At 44.9% G+C, this 14,948-nt stretch overlaps 1 protein-coding gene across 1 annotated transcript in view; it reads left to right on the forward strand.

Moving 5' to 3' along the window:
• Nucleotides 1-11,781, forward strand: part of LOC311129613 (ankyrin repeat and sterile alpha motif domain-containing protein 1B-like) — a gene marked incomplete at its 5' end in the record, with an annotated part of 61,490 nt that extends 49,709 nt beyond the window's left edge. Inside the window, 6 exon segments of the mRNA XM_084161954.1 lie at nucleotides 689-801; nucleotides 807-836; nucleotides 1,140-1,274; nucleotides 1,276-1,278; nucleotides 1,494-1,661; nucleotides 9,013-11,781. Of these exon segments, the coding sequence (XP_084018080.1) occupies nucleotides 689-801; nucleotides 807-836; nucleotides 1,140-1,274; nucleotides 1,276-1,278; nucleotides 1,494-1,661; nucleotides 9,013-9,126 (563 nt within the window). The 3' untranslated portion in view covers nucleotides 9,127-11,781.
• Nucleotides 11,782-14,948: the final 3,167 nt, after the last annotated feature.

A 14,948-nucleotide genomic window follows, 5' to 3' on the forward strand; every position in this document is an offset into this window, starting at 1 on the left:
AGATAATAGTTATATTGTGCCTCCTTGGGGGAAATCTATACGTTTTGAAATGTCATTTGCTAAGGCGCAGGGTAACCTTTGAACTTTGAGAAGATTGGAATTGATTCTGGTAATCAAGAGGAGAGTGTTTGGATAGGCTGGCTCTCTCTGTGTGCAATGATCTCATCCCTCTCTCTCTCTTCCTACCCCTTCCCCCTCTTTTCTGCTTAGTTATATGCTTGTGTTGATTTCATCTTTCTTTCTCTCTCTCTCTCTTCCCACCCCTTCCCCCTCCTTATTCTATCTAGTTATAAGCTTGTGTTGAGCTCTCATCTCATAATCTATCATCTCTATCTGTTCCCACTAGGGTTGCAAAATTCAGAGAACTTTCAAGAAATTCCCTACCTTTCCCGAAATCCCGGTTGGAGGATTCCCAGAATCCGGAGGGAATAAGCCGTAAATCCAGAATCATCCAACCCATGATCTCAGAAAAAAACTTGGAATTTATTGAAAGTTTTGCCACCCTAGTCCCCACTCTCTCTAAAATTGTATTATGTTGTGTGAAGAGATTCTTATTGTAGGGTTTTATTGTTCTACTGTGGAGGGAGACGATGAAACCAAGGTCTTGATAGCCTTGTGTTGGTTGCCATCATTAGTCTAATTGACTCATAGACTACATGATAAAAAAGAGCATCAAATGTTAACTCAGGCAGCCCTCTTTTCCGTTCTGTTCCCTCTCTCTTTCTCTCTCCATCTCTCTCCACTCTACAGAAGTCTACAGAACAGATGAAGAAAGTCCCAACCATTGTTCTCTCTGTCTCCTACAAGGAGTCAAGTTCATTGACGCTACAAACAAGGTGAGAGCCTTTCTTTCCTCCTGTACCATTACTGAGAGTAATAACTGAACAGCACTGGGTGAAAGCAAAAAATATAGATCTTGTCGGTTTCACAAGATCAACAGTCTGAACTTACATCACATAAACCTTCTCTAAAGATCTCCAACCCTCTCTCTCTCTCTCTCTCTCTCTCTCTCTCTCTCTCTCTCTCTCTCTCTCTCTCTCTCTCTCTCTCTCTCTCTCTCTCCTCTCTCTCTCTCTCTCTATCTCTCTCTCATCTCTCTCTCTCTCTCTCTCTCTCTCTCTCTCTCTCTCTCTATATATAACATCATAGCTGAGCATGAGATCCGTAACATCTCGTGTGCGGCCCAGGATCCTGAGGATCTGTCCACGTTTGCCTACATCACCAAAGACCTCAAGTCCAGCCACCACTACTGCCATGTCTTCACTGCCTTCGACGGTGGTGAGTCACACACACACACACACAGCACCCTCTGTCTGTGAGGGGGACAAGTGGCTTTATTAATTAGTTACTTCCTGGTGTGAGTTTGAGAACTACTGTTATGATGATATGGCAGATTTACATAGTGAGTGTGTGTGCAAGTGCGTGCGGGTACATGCATAACATTAGATGCGTATGTGTGTGTGTGTTTATGACATTTTGTGTGTGTATAACAGAACCTGGCGTATGAGATCATCCTAACCCTGGGTCAGGCTTTTGAGGTAGCTTACCAGCTGGCCCTGCAGGCCAGGAAGAGTGGCCACGGCTCCTCCACGCTGCCAGAGAGCTTCGACATCAAGCCCAACAAGCCCGTCCCCAAGCCCCGCGTCAACATCCGCAAGTCTGTGAGTAATGACACTGGTTTATACCCTCCGTTTAACCTTTACCCTCTACTACTACCTCTACCACGACCTCTCACATTTCACCTCTCATCAACACGTCTGTGAGAGCCATACCATACTGTCTAGACCACCTGTAAGCTCCAATACCACTCTGTTCCACAACATCTCACCTTTCACCTGTCAACATAAGTCTGTGAGTCCCACATAATACTGCAGCCAACCCTCCCCCATCACACAACTACTTCCCTTTCCTCTTTACCCTTTCCTATGACCTCTCACCTTTTACCTCTCATCAACATCCACTAGCCTAGAGTGCCTTTTTCCATCTCCCATGACCTCTGACCTCCTCTGTGACTGTTGTTCACCCTGTCCATGACCTCTGCCCTCTGCCCTCTGCCCTCTCCTCTGGGACTGTTGTTCACCCTGTCCTCTGTTTCCAATACAGGTACATTAGAGTGAACATCTCTAAACTCCTTCACATTGCCTTTGTTGGCTTTGTTATCAGTGTTAGCATGTTATTGTGAGTGTTTCTGTGTGTATAGAGTTAACTCACTCCTTTTTCAAAGTGGTCTGTTGTGTTTATTGATGGTTGCAGTGTGTGTGTGTGTGTGTGTGTGTCTTGGCCACACTGAGTTTGTAGCAGAGGTGTAGATCAGTGGTGTAGTGGAGGGTAAAGGAAAGATGCATTGAAAGAATAGTGAGCGTTACTTTTTTCACTGCGACCGCCGATCAGAGTTTACCCACCTATTGTTTTACCGCTACATCACTGGTGTAGATGGATGTTTGATCTGTAAACGTCCCTCTCCATCTTTCTCTCCCTGCAGTCTCTTACAGACCTGGGTGATTGATGAGGGCTGTTTACATAGAGCTCTATGGAGCCCAGCTTACAATGCGTGTGTGGGAGTGTGGGGGTGTGCATCTCAGCTTTATGGGTGTGTGTGCATCTCTCAGCTATGTGTGTGTTAGTGTTGGCTCTGTCCATGGCTCTCTCCCAGTTGCCAGAGTCACCTACCCAGCCACAGTGCCTGTCTGTCAGCCTCCTCTCCCCCCAGCCTCCCCTTGGATTCCAGGTCCTGGAGCTTTTACGGACAGAGTTAGATTCAACATAGGCATGCACTGTACACCACTGGAGCCTTAAGAGCCTTGTTCTCTATAGTGTTTCCATATGGATTTACTGTGCTGTATGCATATGGCCACGTCCCAAATGTGGCACCCTATTCCCTATATAGTGCATGGGCCCTGGTCAAACGTAGTGCACTATATAGGGAATAGGGTGCCATTTGGGAAGCATACAATGAGTGAGGTAAGTGCTATTTGTAGTGCTGGCGTCTCATGTCTAGAGCACAGTACTAATGTCCCCTTCCATAAAGTGAGTCAGGGGACAGATAAAGTGACAGGGAACAGCTTTGTCACTCTCTCTGTGCTGTTAGCGGTCATATGATATCTTTATTCATAATTGGATGGAGAAAGACTGCTATATAAAATTGTAAATTGTCTAGTGGGTTGGAGATGTGAGGCTTTCTTTCCCTCTGTCTTATCTGTGTGTGTGTGTGTGTGTGTGTGTATTCTGTGTGTGTGTCTGTTCTGTGTGTGTTCATATTCATAGGCCATTCACAGAGATGATGGACGATGGCATGTGTAGACGCAGTCTGCTGACTCTGCTGCCATTACATTAACCACCTGCCTTGAAAGTGTGTGTACGTGTGTGTGCTTTTGAGCATATTCCTGCATGTGTGCGTGTGTGTGTTGTGTTTGTGTTGTGTGTGTGTTGTGTGTGTAATGTAGTTAATGGCCTGTGTACAGTCGTGGTCAAAAGTTTTGAGAATGACACAAATACTAATTTTCACAAAGTCTGCTGCCTCAGTTTTGAAGATGGCAATTTGCATATACTCTAGAATGTCACGAAGAGTGATCAGATGAATTGCAATTAATTGCAAAGTCCCTCTTTGCCATGAAAATGAACTTAATCCCAAAAAAACATTTCCACTGCATTTCAGCCCTGCCACAAAAGGACCAGCTGCCATCATGTCAGTGATTCTCTCGTTAACACAGATGAGAGTGTTGACAAGGACAAGGCTGGTGATCACTCTGTCATGCTGATTGAGTTAGAATAACAGACTGGAAGCTTTAAAAGGATGGTGGTGCTTGAAATCATTGTTCTTCCTCTGTTAACCATGGTTACCTGCAAGGAAACACGTGCCGTCATCATTGCTTTGCACAAAAAGGGCTTCACAGGCAATGATATTGCTGCTAGTAAGATTGCACCTAAATCAACCATTTATCGGATCATCAATAACTTCAAGGAGAGAGGTTCAATTGTTGTGAAGAAGGCTTCAGGGCGCCCAAGAAAGTCCAGCAAGCGCCAGGACCGTCTCCTAAAGTTGATTCAGCTGCGGGATCGGGGCACCACCAGTGCAGAGCTTGCTCAAGAATGGCAGCAGGCAGGTGTGAGTGCATCTGCACGCACAGTGAGGCGAAGGCTTTTGGAGGATGGCCTGGTGTCAAGAAGGGCAGCAAAGAAGCCACTTCTCTCTAGGAAAAACATCAGGGACAGACTGATAGTCTGCAAAAGGTACAGGGATTGGACTGCTGAGGACTGGGGTAAAGTCATTTTCTCTGATGAATCCCCTTTCCGATTGTTTGGGGCATCCGGAAAACACCTTGTCCGGAAAAGACAAGGTGAGCGCTACCATCAGTCCTGTGTCATGCCAACAGTAAAGCATCCTGAGACTATTCATGTGTGGGGTTGCTTCTCAGCCAAGGGAGTGGGCTCACTCACAATTTTGCCTAAGAACACAGCCATGAATAAAGAATGGTACTAACACATCCTCCAAGAGCAACTTCTCCCAACCATCCAAGAACAGTTTGGTGACGACCAATGCCTTTTCCAGCATGATGGAGCACCTTGCCATAAGGCAAAAGTGATAACTAAGTGGCTCAGGGAACAAAACATCGAAATTTTGGGTCCATGGCCAGGAAACTCCCCAGACCTTAATCCCATTGAGAACTTGTGGTCGATCCTCAAGAGGCGGGTGGACAAACAAAACCCCACAAATTCTGACAAACTCCAAGCATTGATTATGCAAGAATGGGCTGCCATCAGTCAGGATGTGGCCCAGAAGTTAATTGACAGCATGCCAGGGCGGATTGCAGAGGTCTTGAAAAAGAAGGGTCAACACTGCAAATATTGACTCTTTGCATAAACTTAATGTAATTGTCAATACAAGCCTTTGACACTTATGGAATGCTTGTAATTATACTTCAGTATACCATAGTAACATCTGACAAAAATATCTCATAACACTGAAGCAGTGAACTTTGTGAAGACCAATACTTGTGTCATTCTCAAAACGTTTGACCACGACTGTAGTGCTGTGGAGGGAGCTACAGTGAAGCATGCTGCAGGATTCACTTAATATTCCCACCAGCAGCTGGACACAGTCATTATTTTGCAGCACTTCTATATCTGTGTAAACCTGTGGATTACTCTTCCTCCTCCTTCTCTCCTCCTCCTCTCCTCTCCTCCTTTCCTCCTCCTTCTCTCCTCCTTTCTCTACCGCATCCTTGTGTGTGTGTGTGTGTGTGTGTGTGTGTGTGTGTGTGTGTGTGCTTCTGCCTGCATGAAGTGTTCCTTTGGTGTGACCCAGTACTATGGCGTTGCCGTACTGTTACCATACGGTTGCTGTGTTGTTGCCGTGCTGTTGCCAAGCAGTCGCCCTTTGACCTCTCTGTGACCTCTGTGTTCCACCCCCCTATAGGTCATCATGTACCCCTCTAGCCGTTGGTCGCTGGGTCACATATACACCCCCCACCGGCCTCCTCTCCACCCTCCTCTTCCTCCTCCTTCACCACTCCTCCTCCATCACAAAGTCCCCTTTCAGGTCTTCCTCCCTTCTCCGTTCTTTCTTATTCTTTGACTGTCTTTGGCCTTTTTGTTGGTTTTGTCTCCATACACTTTGATCACTTAATAGAAGCCATTTGATTTGTTTGTTTGGTTCGGTGATTGGTCCTATCTCTGTCAACTCCACTCAGATCGTGTGTGTGTGTGTTTGTGTCTTTCAAATCAAAATCAAATCAAATCAAATGTTATGGGTCACATACACATATTTAGCAGATGTTATTGCGGGTGTAGCGAAATGCTTGTGTTCCTAGCTCCAACAGTGCAGTAGTATCTAACAATTCACAACAATACACAAATCTAAAAGTAAAAGAATGGAATTAAGAAATAAAATACAGTAGAATAGAATTCAGTATATACATATGAGATGAGTAAAGCAATGTTCCATTATTAAAGTAGCCAGTGATTCCATGTCTATGTATACAGGGCAGTAGCCTCTAAGGTGCAGGGTTGAGTAGCCAGGTGGTAGCCGGCAAGTGATGGCTATTTAACAGTCTGATGGCCTTGAGATAGAAGCTGTTTTTCAGTCTCTCGGTCCCAGCTTTGATGCACCTGTACTGACCTCGCCTTCTGGATGATAGCGGGGTGAACAGACCGTGGCTCAGGTGGTTGATGTCCATGATTATCTTTTTGGCCTTCCTGTGACATCGGGTGCTGTAGGTGTCCTGGAGGGCAGGCAGTGTGCCCACGGTGATGCATTGGGCAGACCGCACAACCCTCTGGAGAGCCCTGTGGTTGCGGACGGTGCATTTGCCGTACCAGGCGGTGATACAGCCCGACAGGATGCTCTCAATTGTGCATCTGTAAAAGTTTGTGAGGGTCTTAGGGGCCAAGCCGAATTTCTTCAGCCTCCTGAGGTTGAAGAGGCGCTGTTGCGCCTTCTTCACCACACTGTCTGTGTGGGTGGACCATTTCAGATTGTCATTGATGTGTACGCGGAGGAACTTGAAGCTTTCCACCTTCTCCACTGCGGTCCCGTCGATGTGGATAGGGGCGTGCTGTTTCCTGAAGTCCACGATCAGCTCCTTCGTTTTTGTTGAGGGAGAGGTTATTTTCCTGGCATCACTCCGCCAGGGCCCTCACCTCCTCCCTGTAGGCTGTCTCGTCATTGTTGGTAATCAAGCCTACTACTGTTGTGTCGTGTGCAAACTTGATGATTGAGTTGGAGGCGTGCGTGGCCACGCAGTCATGGGTGAACAGGGAGTACAGGAGGGGGCTGAGCACGCACCCTTGTGGGGCCACTGTGTTGAGGATCAGTGAAGTGGAGGTGTTGTTTCCTACCTTCACCACCTGGGGGCGGCCCGTCAGGAAGCCATCAGAAAGCTATAGTCAATGAACAGCATTCTTACATAGGTATTCCTCTTGTCCAGATGGGATAGGGCAGTGTGCAGTGTGATGGCGATTGCATCGTCTGTGGATCTATTGGAGCGGTAAGCAAATTGAAGTGGGTCTAGGGTGTAAGGTAAGGTAGAGGTGATATGATCCTTAACTAGCCTCTCAAAGCACTTCATGATGACAGAAGTGAGTGCTACGGGCGATAGTCATTTAGTTCAGTTACCTTTGCTTTCTTGGGTACAGGAACAATGGTGGACATCTTGAAGCAAGTGGGGACAGCAGACTGGGATAGGGAGAGATTGAATATGTCCGTAAACACTCCAGCCAGCTGATCTGCGCATGCTCTGAAGATGCGGCTAGGGATGCCGTCTGGGCCGGCAGCCTTGCGAGGGTTAACACACTTAAATGTCTTACTCACGTCAGCCACGGAGAACAAGGGCCCACAGTCCTTGGGAGCGGGCCGCATCGGTGGCACTGTGTTATCCTCAAAGCGGGTGAAGAAGGTGTTTAGCTTGTCTGGGAGCAAGACGTCGGGGTCTGCGACGTGGCTGGTTTTCCCTTTGTAATCCGTGATTGTCTGTAGACCCTGCCACATACGTCTCGTGTCAGAACTGTTGAATTGCGACTCCACTTTGTCTCTGTACTGACGTTTTGCCTGTTTGATTGCCTTACAGAGGGAATAACTACACTGTTTGTATTCAACCATTTGTGTGTGTGTCTGTGTGTGCACGTTTGTGCGTGCGTTCATACATTCTTCCAGTTTCAGCTTTGCAGTGTTCAGAGACAGGGACCCACTCCCCAAATAATATTTTCGTCTATCACAGACGAATGTGGTGGAAGGAAAGCACCCTCGGCAACCAGAATGAGCATTTTGATTGGTTGTTGAAAAGTTTGCTCTTGAGGGGGAAAGAGCATAGATTGGTCTTCAACAAGTAATTTTCAACAATGGGAAGGCAGTTGTGGGGGTTATAGTACAGTATAGGGGATTATTTGTAAAAAATATATATTTTACACAGTTTTCTTTTCTCCTTAAAATACATTGTGATACGTTCATTGATATGAGGCCAACAATATATTTTCAGACCTAAAGCAAGTGCCTCCATATTTGAGTGTTGGTGTGGAGTCTGTGATCGTGCCTCTCCACTATAACTCCCTCTCTCTCATCTGTTCCCTCAGCCCCAGACCCCTCTCTTTCACTCCCTCTCTCTCTCCTGTTCCCTCAGCCCCAGACCCCTCTCTTTCACTCCCTCTCTCTCTCCTGTTTCCTCAGCCCCAGACCCCTCTCTTTCACTCCCTCTCTCTCTCCTGTTCCCTCAGCCCCAGAACCATCTCTTTCACTCCCTCTCTCTCTCCTGTTCCCTCAGCCCCAGACCCCTCTCTTTCACTCCCTCTCTCTCTCCTGTTCCCTCAGCCCCAGACCCCTCTCTTTCACTCCCTCTCTCTCTCCTGTTCCCTCAGCCCCAGAACCATCTCTTTCACTCCCTCTCTCTCTCCTGTTCCCTCAGCCCCAGACCCCTCTCTTTCACTCCCTCTCTCTCTCCTGTTTCCTCAGCCCCAGACCCCTCTCTTTCACTCCCTCTCTCTCTCCTGTTCCCTCAGCCTCAGATCCCTCTCTTTCACTCCCTCTCTCTCTCATGTTCCCTCAGCCCCAGATCCCTCTTTTTCACTCCCTCTCTCTCTCCTGTTCCCTCAGCCCCAGATCCCTCTCTTTCACTCCCTCTCTCTCTCCTGTTCCCTCAGCCCCAGATCCCTCTCTTCCACTCCCTCTCTCTCTCCTGTTCCCTCAGCCCCAGATCCCTCTCTTTCACTCCCTCTCTCTCTCCTGTTCCCTCAGCCCCAGATCCATCTCTTTCACTCCCTCTCTCTCTCCTGTTCCCTCAGCCCCAGATCCCTCTCTTTCACTCCCTCTCTCTCTCTCCTGTTCCCTCAGCCCCAGATCCCTCTCTTCCACTCCCTCTCTCTCTCCTGTTCCCTCAGCCCCAGATCCCTCTCTTTCACTCCCTCTCTCTCTCCTGTTCCCTCAGCCCCAGATCCCTCTCTTTCACTCCCTCTCTCTGCCCTGACATTTATTATTATCCCACAGCGTTTAACCAACCCTCTCCTTCTCCCTCTCTCTCTCAGATGGAGCAGCCGTCGATGGAGCAGAAGGGTCATGCCAACGTGCCGTGGATATTGGAACCAGGGCAGGAGGCCAAGAGAGGAGCCAACACCAAGTATGAGACCACTATTTTCTAATAGCGTATACCACCCGCCTGTCCACTCCTGTGTGTGTGCCTTGCAGAGAGAGCTGGCCCTCTAGAGGCCCCCCAACGGAGCTGCACGGCACAAGCGACCCTCTTATGCGGTGACATGTGTGACCTCACTGGCCGAAAACCCGCTCCGCCGTTAGCTGCCGCAACCTCTGCATGATGACGTTTGGCACTGTGCTGTGTGTCTCTCTCTCTCACACACTCCTCCCGCTGCCCCCCCCTTCCTTTTCCTGTTGACGCCTTAGCCTGCCTGCAGGGGCGGAGCATGAACTTTTACCCTTGGGGTGATGGTGTACCTCTCTGTCTAGACCTGTAGGGGGCAGTCAGTTCTATTTTTCCATTTTTCACAGTCAGCCCTCCCCTCTTATGTGTCAGGCAGTCAGTTGGTTGGTCAGTAAATCACTCTTATTTTTTTCCTGACTGGGGGGATGGAACCATTTGGTTATCTCTCTTTATTTCTCCTCCTACTGCTGTTCCTCCACTCTTCGCTTTTCCTTTTTGTCAGCCCTCTCTCTCTTTTTTCACCCCTTCGACAAGCTGAATGAGAATATCTAGACCATTATGCTGCTAAGAACCCCACCCTTAACAGTCTTTTTGTCTTTGTTGTTTTTTTAGAGCAAAGCCAATTCTCCAGCACTAGGTTTGCGTGCTGATGTTTTGGGGGATTTTGTTGTCCAGTACTGGTAACCCAGAGGAAAGTGGAGGGAACATTTTTTTATCAGTTCCATCCAGTTGGAGAGGATAATGGAGAGGATAATGGAGAGGATAATGGAGAGGATAATGGACTGCTATGAGAGATGATGTAGCAAATGTTACTTTACTTTTCAAAAAAAGTTGCTAGTTCAACAGACTCCTGTTTTTATCATATATCAGTCTTTGATTTTTACAGCAGATTATTTTTTTGAAACATTGTGAGACATATTTTGAGTAATGTTTGAGTGGCAAAGCGTTGTTTCTTTATTTGAAGCTAATTGACCTTTGATACAGGAAGGAATAGCTTTTAAACCACACGCTGTACCTGTGTCCAGATTGAATCTGTTTAAAATAGGTTATTATTTGATGCATCATTTTTTTTCTATACTTGTTTTGTTGGGAAATGCTGAAAAGGTTTAGCTTGTGGCTTGTGAGGCGCATGGCGTTCATTTTGGACTGACTGGTGACGAGGGAGGGGTGGGGCCGGTGGAGGTGGATAGGAGGTGGGGTTTGGGGACTATCTGGATAAGTGATGTAATCTCATTCGCAGGGCAATGCCGGACGCCCATGTCTATTACTGTGGAATGCAAAGAATGTAGCCAGCCCTAAACACGGACCCTCTCACACACAATGCAAAAAGGACTACAAATATGGACCCTTCTGTCTCTCACAGTGTCAAAGGACTGCAAACATGGACACTCTCTAACGGACTTGGTGTTTAAGGTTGATTACAGAACGAGGACATCCATCGTCCCACAAACCACAAACATTGGACCCATGGACTAACGGTGCGCGCACACACACACACACACACACACACACACACACACACACACACACAGTTAAAGGACTGCTTAGTAACAGATGTCAGTCAGATATGTGAATATAGACTTTCATTGAAGCAGCCACAACTACAACTCTAGCCCCTGTTCTGCATTCAACTGAACCTTGACCTTTGAACTCTTTACAACGGTCACCCAAGGTCTGGCGGTAACAGACAACGGTCCACAAACGCACCACTGGGGCATGTCTGTATTTGAATGGGGATGGGGTAAAGAACTTCTGGTTTGCTATTTTCCTCTTGTTTTAGTTTTGTTTAATGGTCAATAATACAATAATACGGATATAATTGGACTAGCCGTGCCAGACCACCATGCAACAGGTGAGCCCTGTGCCAAGTGACATCACAAAGGATGGCTCCGCCTACCTGAACGAAACGCCATCCATCCCAATTAACAAAATATTCATATTAATGCCGGACGTTTTAAATGTTTCATATGAGAGTATTATATTACCTTATAGTTATGATTATTCTTGTGCAATTCTTGTCTACTGTTGTCTTAATGTTACATTATTTTTATATGATATGCTGAAATAAAAAAATGTGGGCTTGAGAATGATCGCCATCCTTTAAAAAAATACCATAATAGTTCTATACTGAGAGTGAATGTTTCAGATGGATCCTCTCGTTATTATTAATAATAATAGCTATTATTATTTTTATTATTATTGGTGTGTCTGGTCAACACACCAATCCGTTTCTCATGGGGCTAGACTCATAACTCCAAGCAGATGTAATATTTTATCACAGTATTTATGTATTCTTTGGATGAATACATAGTCCTCCTCTCTAAATGTACATAGATATTTTGCCAACTCATTGTTCATTCATGTAATGTAGTAAAACATGTAAAAAAATTAAGGAATAAAAGATTTGCCGTACATCGCACTGGAAACAAGGTACCAAAATGAAAGGTCAGAGTTGAAAATAAAATATATAGTTATAGAGATTGTATTGGGGAGGGTTGGGACGGGGGGGTGATGAAATCACTGCTGACTAACTCATGTACATAGGCTTGGGCTTCCAGCACACAGATTTTGTACGTTTTGGTCATTATTTATATCCTTGTAAATCACATGGAATAAACACAACTTGTACAACCATTAATCAACATTGGTCTCCTGGTCTATACTTTCCTGGGTTGTAATGTACTGGTTGAGATGATGTCCTTTTTCATTTGTCCCATGTTTTATCTGACACCTTCCTTTTTCCAACTTGTACTAATTTTTGTTGTAGGTCAAATGTATTTCATTGATTCCTCGTGTCCTCTCTCTTCACCTCACCTCAAAAGGCATTGGAGGAGGAGGTCTGAGGTTCCTCCCCTTGTACCTTCTTTTAGAAGGAGACAGGCAGAGAGGATGTGACGAATCAAGGAAATACAATTGAGATGCACCCATATAATTATGAATTAGAAAACTAGAATGGCATGAACCTTCTTATTATGGGCTAAAGGTCAGCCATTTTGGTCAGGCAGTTGGTCAACCATAATTTGCCAGTGCCGTAATAAGTAATTGTGTAAAATAATGAATTTGAATAATTTATCTGCACTGTATTTTTTGTTAGCTAGCTAGCCAACCAGTTTTAGAGGAATGATTCCATACATTTTTCAAATTAACTGCCAAATTGCCAACATTCCATTCAAACGATGCAGTCAATCCACAGCCATACACTGGCTGAAATCAGTTGATGATAGGACTTAGAAAAGTTGTAAAGGCATCAAGTACTGATATTGTATGGTCTGTGTACATATATTTTAGAGGCTATTTATAGAGACAATTGGTATAAAACCTGTATAAACTGTATTTATAATTACATGACAATATTTTAGGTTGACAATAATTCTATTACACTGATATATCACACGCCTTACTTCTATTTTGATGGATAAGTAAAATCAGGATTATGGCTCTGCCATGCGTTCCAATTAGCCTGGTTTGGATTTCTCCCTGACCAATGTGGCTGCCATTTTCACCCCATTCTGGAATTTTGAGGGTTTAAGACATAGCCCCTCTAGTAATTGAATAGGCTCTTTATGGATGCACCCATTTGATGCACTCTTCCTGATGGACAAGCTTTTAACCAATCAAACACTTCCCTCCTGTCTCCAGTCCACCACAGAAGGCGGAACTTCCTCTCACTCTCTTCCATAAAATGGCCTCACCTCCTGTTTTTCTCTTTATCTGGATGTGTTTGAAATGGAAGTGCTGTGCTCCTCTTGATTTGTTCGACTTTTTAATTGGATAACTTTTCTGTTTGACATTTTGTCTATCATGTGTTTCCTGTTACCCGCCCTATTTGTCCTCAGTTCATTCCATTTTGTAGGCAATTTGATGTTATTAGTTATGTGTTTATTTGTTGCAGATTAATTACCCATCCTTTACCATTCATCCTATTTCATCTAATAAAATATCAGCCCAATCACCTGCGTTTTAATGGACATACCACCATGAGATTCCAGTCCAAGCAGCACCCCCCACAGTCCAGTTCCAATGTCAGTCAAAATCAAGGAATTTGCCAGTGCTGTAATAAGTAATTGTGTAAAATAATGAATTTGAAGAATTTATCTGCACTGTATTTTTTGTTAGCTAGCCAGCCAGCCAGCCAGCTTTAGAGGAATGATTCCATACATTTTTCAAATGAACTGCCAAATTTCCAACATTCCATTCAAACGATGCAGTCAATCCACAGCCATACACTGGCTGAAATCAGTTGATGATAGGACTTAGAAAAGTTGTAAAGGCATCAAGTACTGATATTGTATGGTCTGTGTACATATATTTCAACAGCTGACATAACTTGTCATAATCTGTTATAATATGGTCATAACACTGTCATGACACCTATATTTAGATATTTTGTGACATATATTGCGTTATTTTAAGGCTGGTTAAGACACCTATATAAGAGTGTAAAGAACTCACAAAACCTACCACGGTAGTTATTTTATGGCTGGTTATGACACCTACATAAGAGTGTCAAAAGCCACAAAACCTACCACACAAGGCAATGTTTTACAAATGCATTGGAGTGCATGCAATAAAGCTTACTCTAGTCTAGGCCATGTGAACATGCATGTAATCAAACACATACAATAAATATAAGAGGAGAGACGGTCCAGCTGATCTACAGCAAGTGAGAGAAACAGTATCATACAGTGTGTTATCGCAATGTGTGAAATCTCATCCGAAGTGTGTCGTAATCACAATTTACACCCTCAAACCAATTAAACACCTACATCAATCAAAGTGTCTTTGTGTGGCAGATTTTACACAGAGATTTGTCATAGGACTTTTCACAAGAAACCCAGACTCAGACCACCAACTCCCCCTGAAGCAGCAGGCCTGCGCTAGAGACCCATAAAACTAAGGCCATCAACATTTACAGCAAGCTGTTCAAAGGCAGAGTGAGGGTTCGTTCCACGCCATAAACCCCTGCAATGAATCGGCCACATGCTGCAGTCAGTCGGTACCAACAATCTGCACGCAATTGAGATAGCTACTGGACCATTCTGGGTAAGGTATATGGGTCCATACGGCAAGAGACCAAGGGCAACAATTGGGGCTATAGCCTCTGGCTTTGTGAGCTTCTGTGGTTAGTGTCGATTCTGTGATTCTTTCTCCTGCAGTCGATTGGACATCAACAATCTGCAGTCAATTGAGATAGATACTGGGTCATTGTAGATACAGTAATATGGTAGGAAGAAGTAAAGCATCGTGGCTATACACTTTTAAAATTAGCGGTTCAACAAGGGTTCTTCTAAGATCCTCAAGGTTCTTCGAAGAACCTTAGGGTTCTTGGCACTGAAAATTGCCCCCAAAAGGTTCTTCAAAGAACACCATAGGAGGTGGGGTTCATCGAGGAACCTCCTTAGTTGGTCGGGGTTCTTGCAGGAACCTAACTGCCCAACTGAAACATTTCGATTTGAAAGGACAGCAGGTGCAGGCACTTAACTGAAAAATGTCAAGATCTTCTCAATTTAAGGTAAGGTTTGTCCCTTATATGATCTAAATAGATATTGTTTTATGATCTTTTAATTTTTGTGCAATCTTTCTAAAACAGAAAATTGACACAATTCAATGGATATCAATCAACAGAGGTAAGACTATGTAGGCTATAAGAATATGTTGAAGGCTAGCTGTATTGGGTGCAGATGACTGAACTGCTCACTTTTGTGTCTGTGTCTGCAAGTATACAGACGAGGAGGCATACAAAGGTATGTCAATTGGTATTGGTATGTTATGCAGATCACATTTACCATCCCCCTCCCTTATCTA

Source organism: Coregonus lavaretus (genome assembly GCF_964263955.1).
Source record: "Coregonus lavaretus genome assembly, chromosome: 5".
NCBI lineage: Eukaryota > Metazoa > Chordata > Actinopteri > Salmoniformes > Salmonidae > Coregonus > Coregonus lavaretus.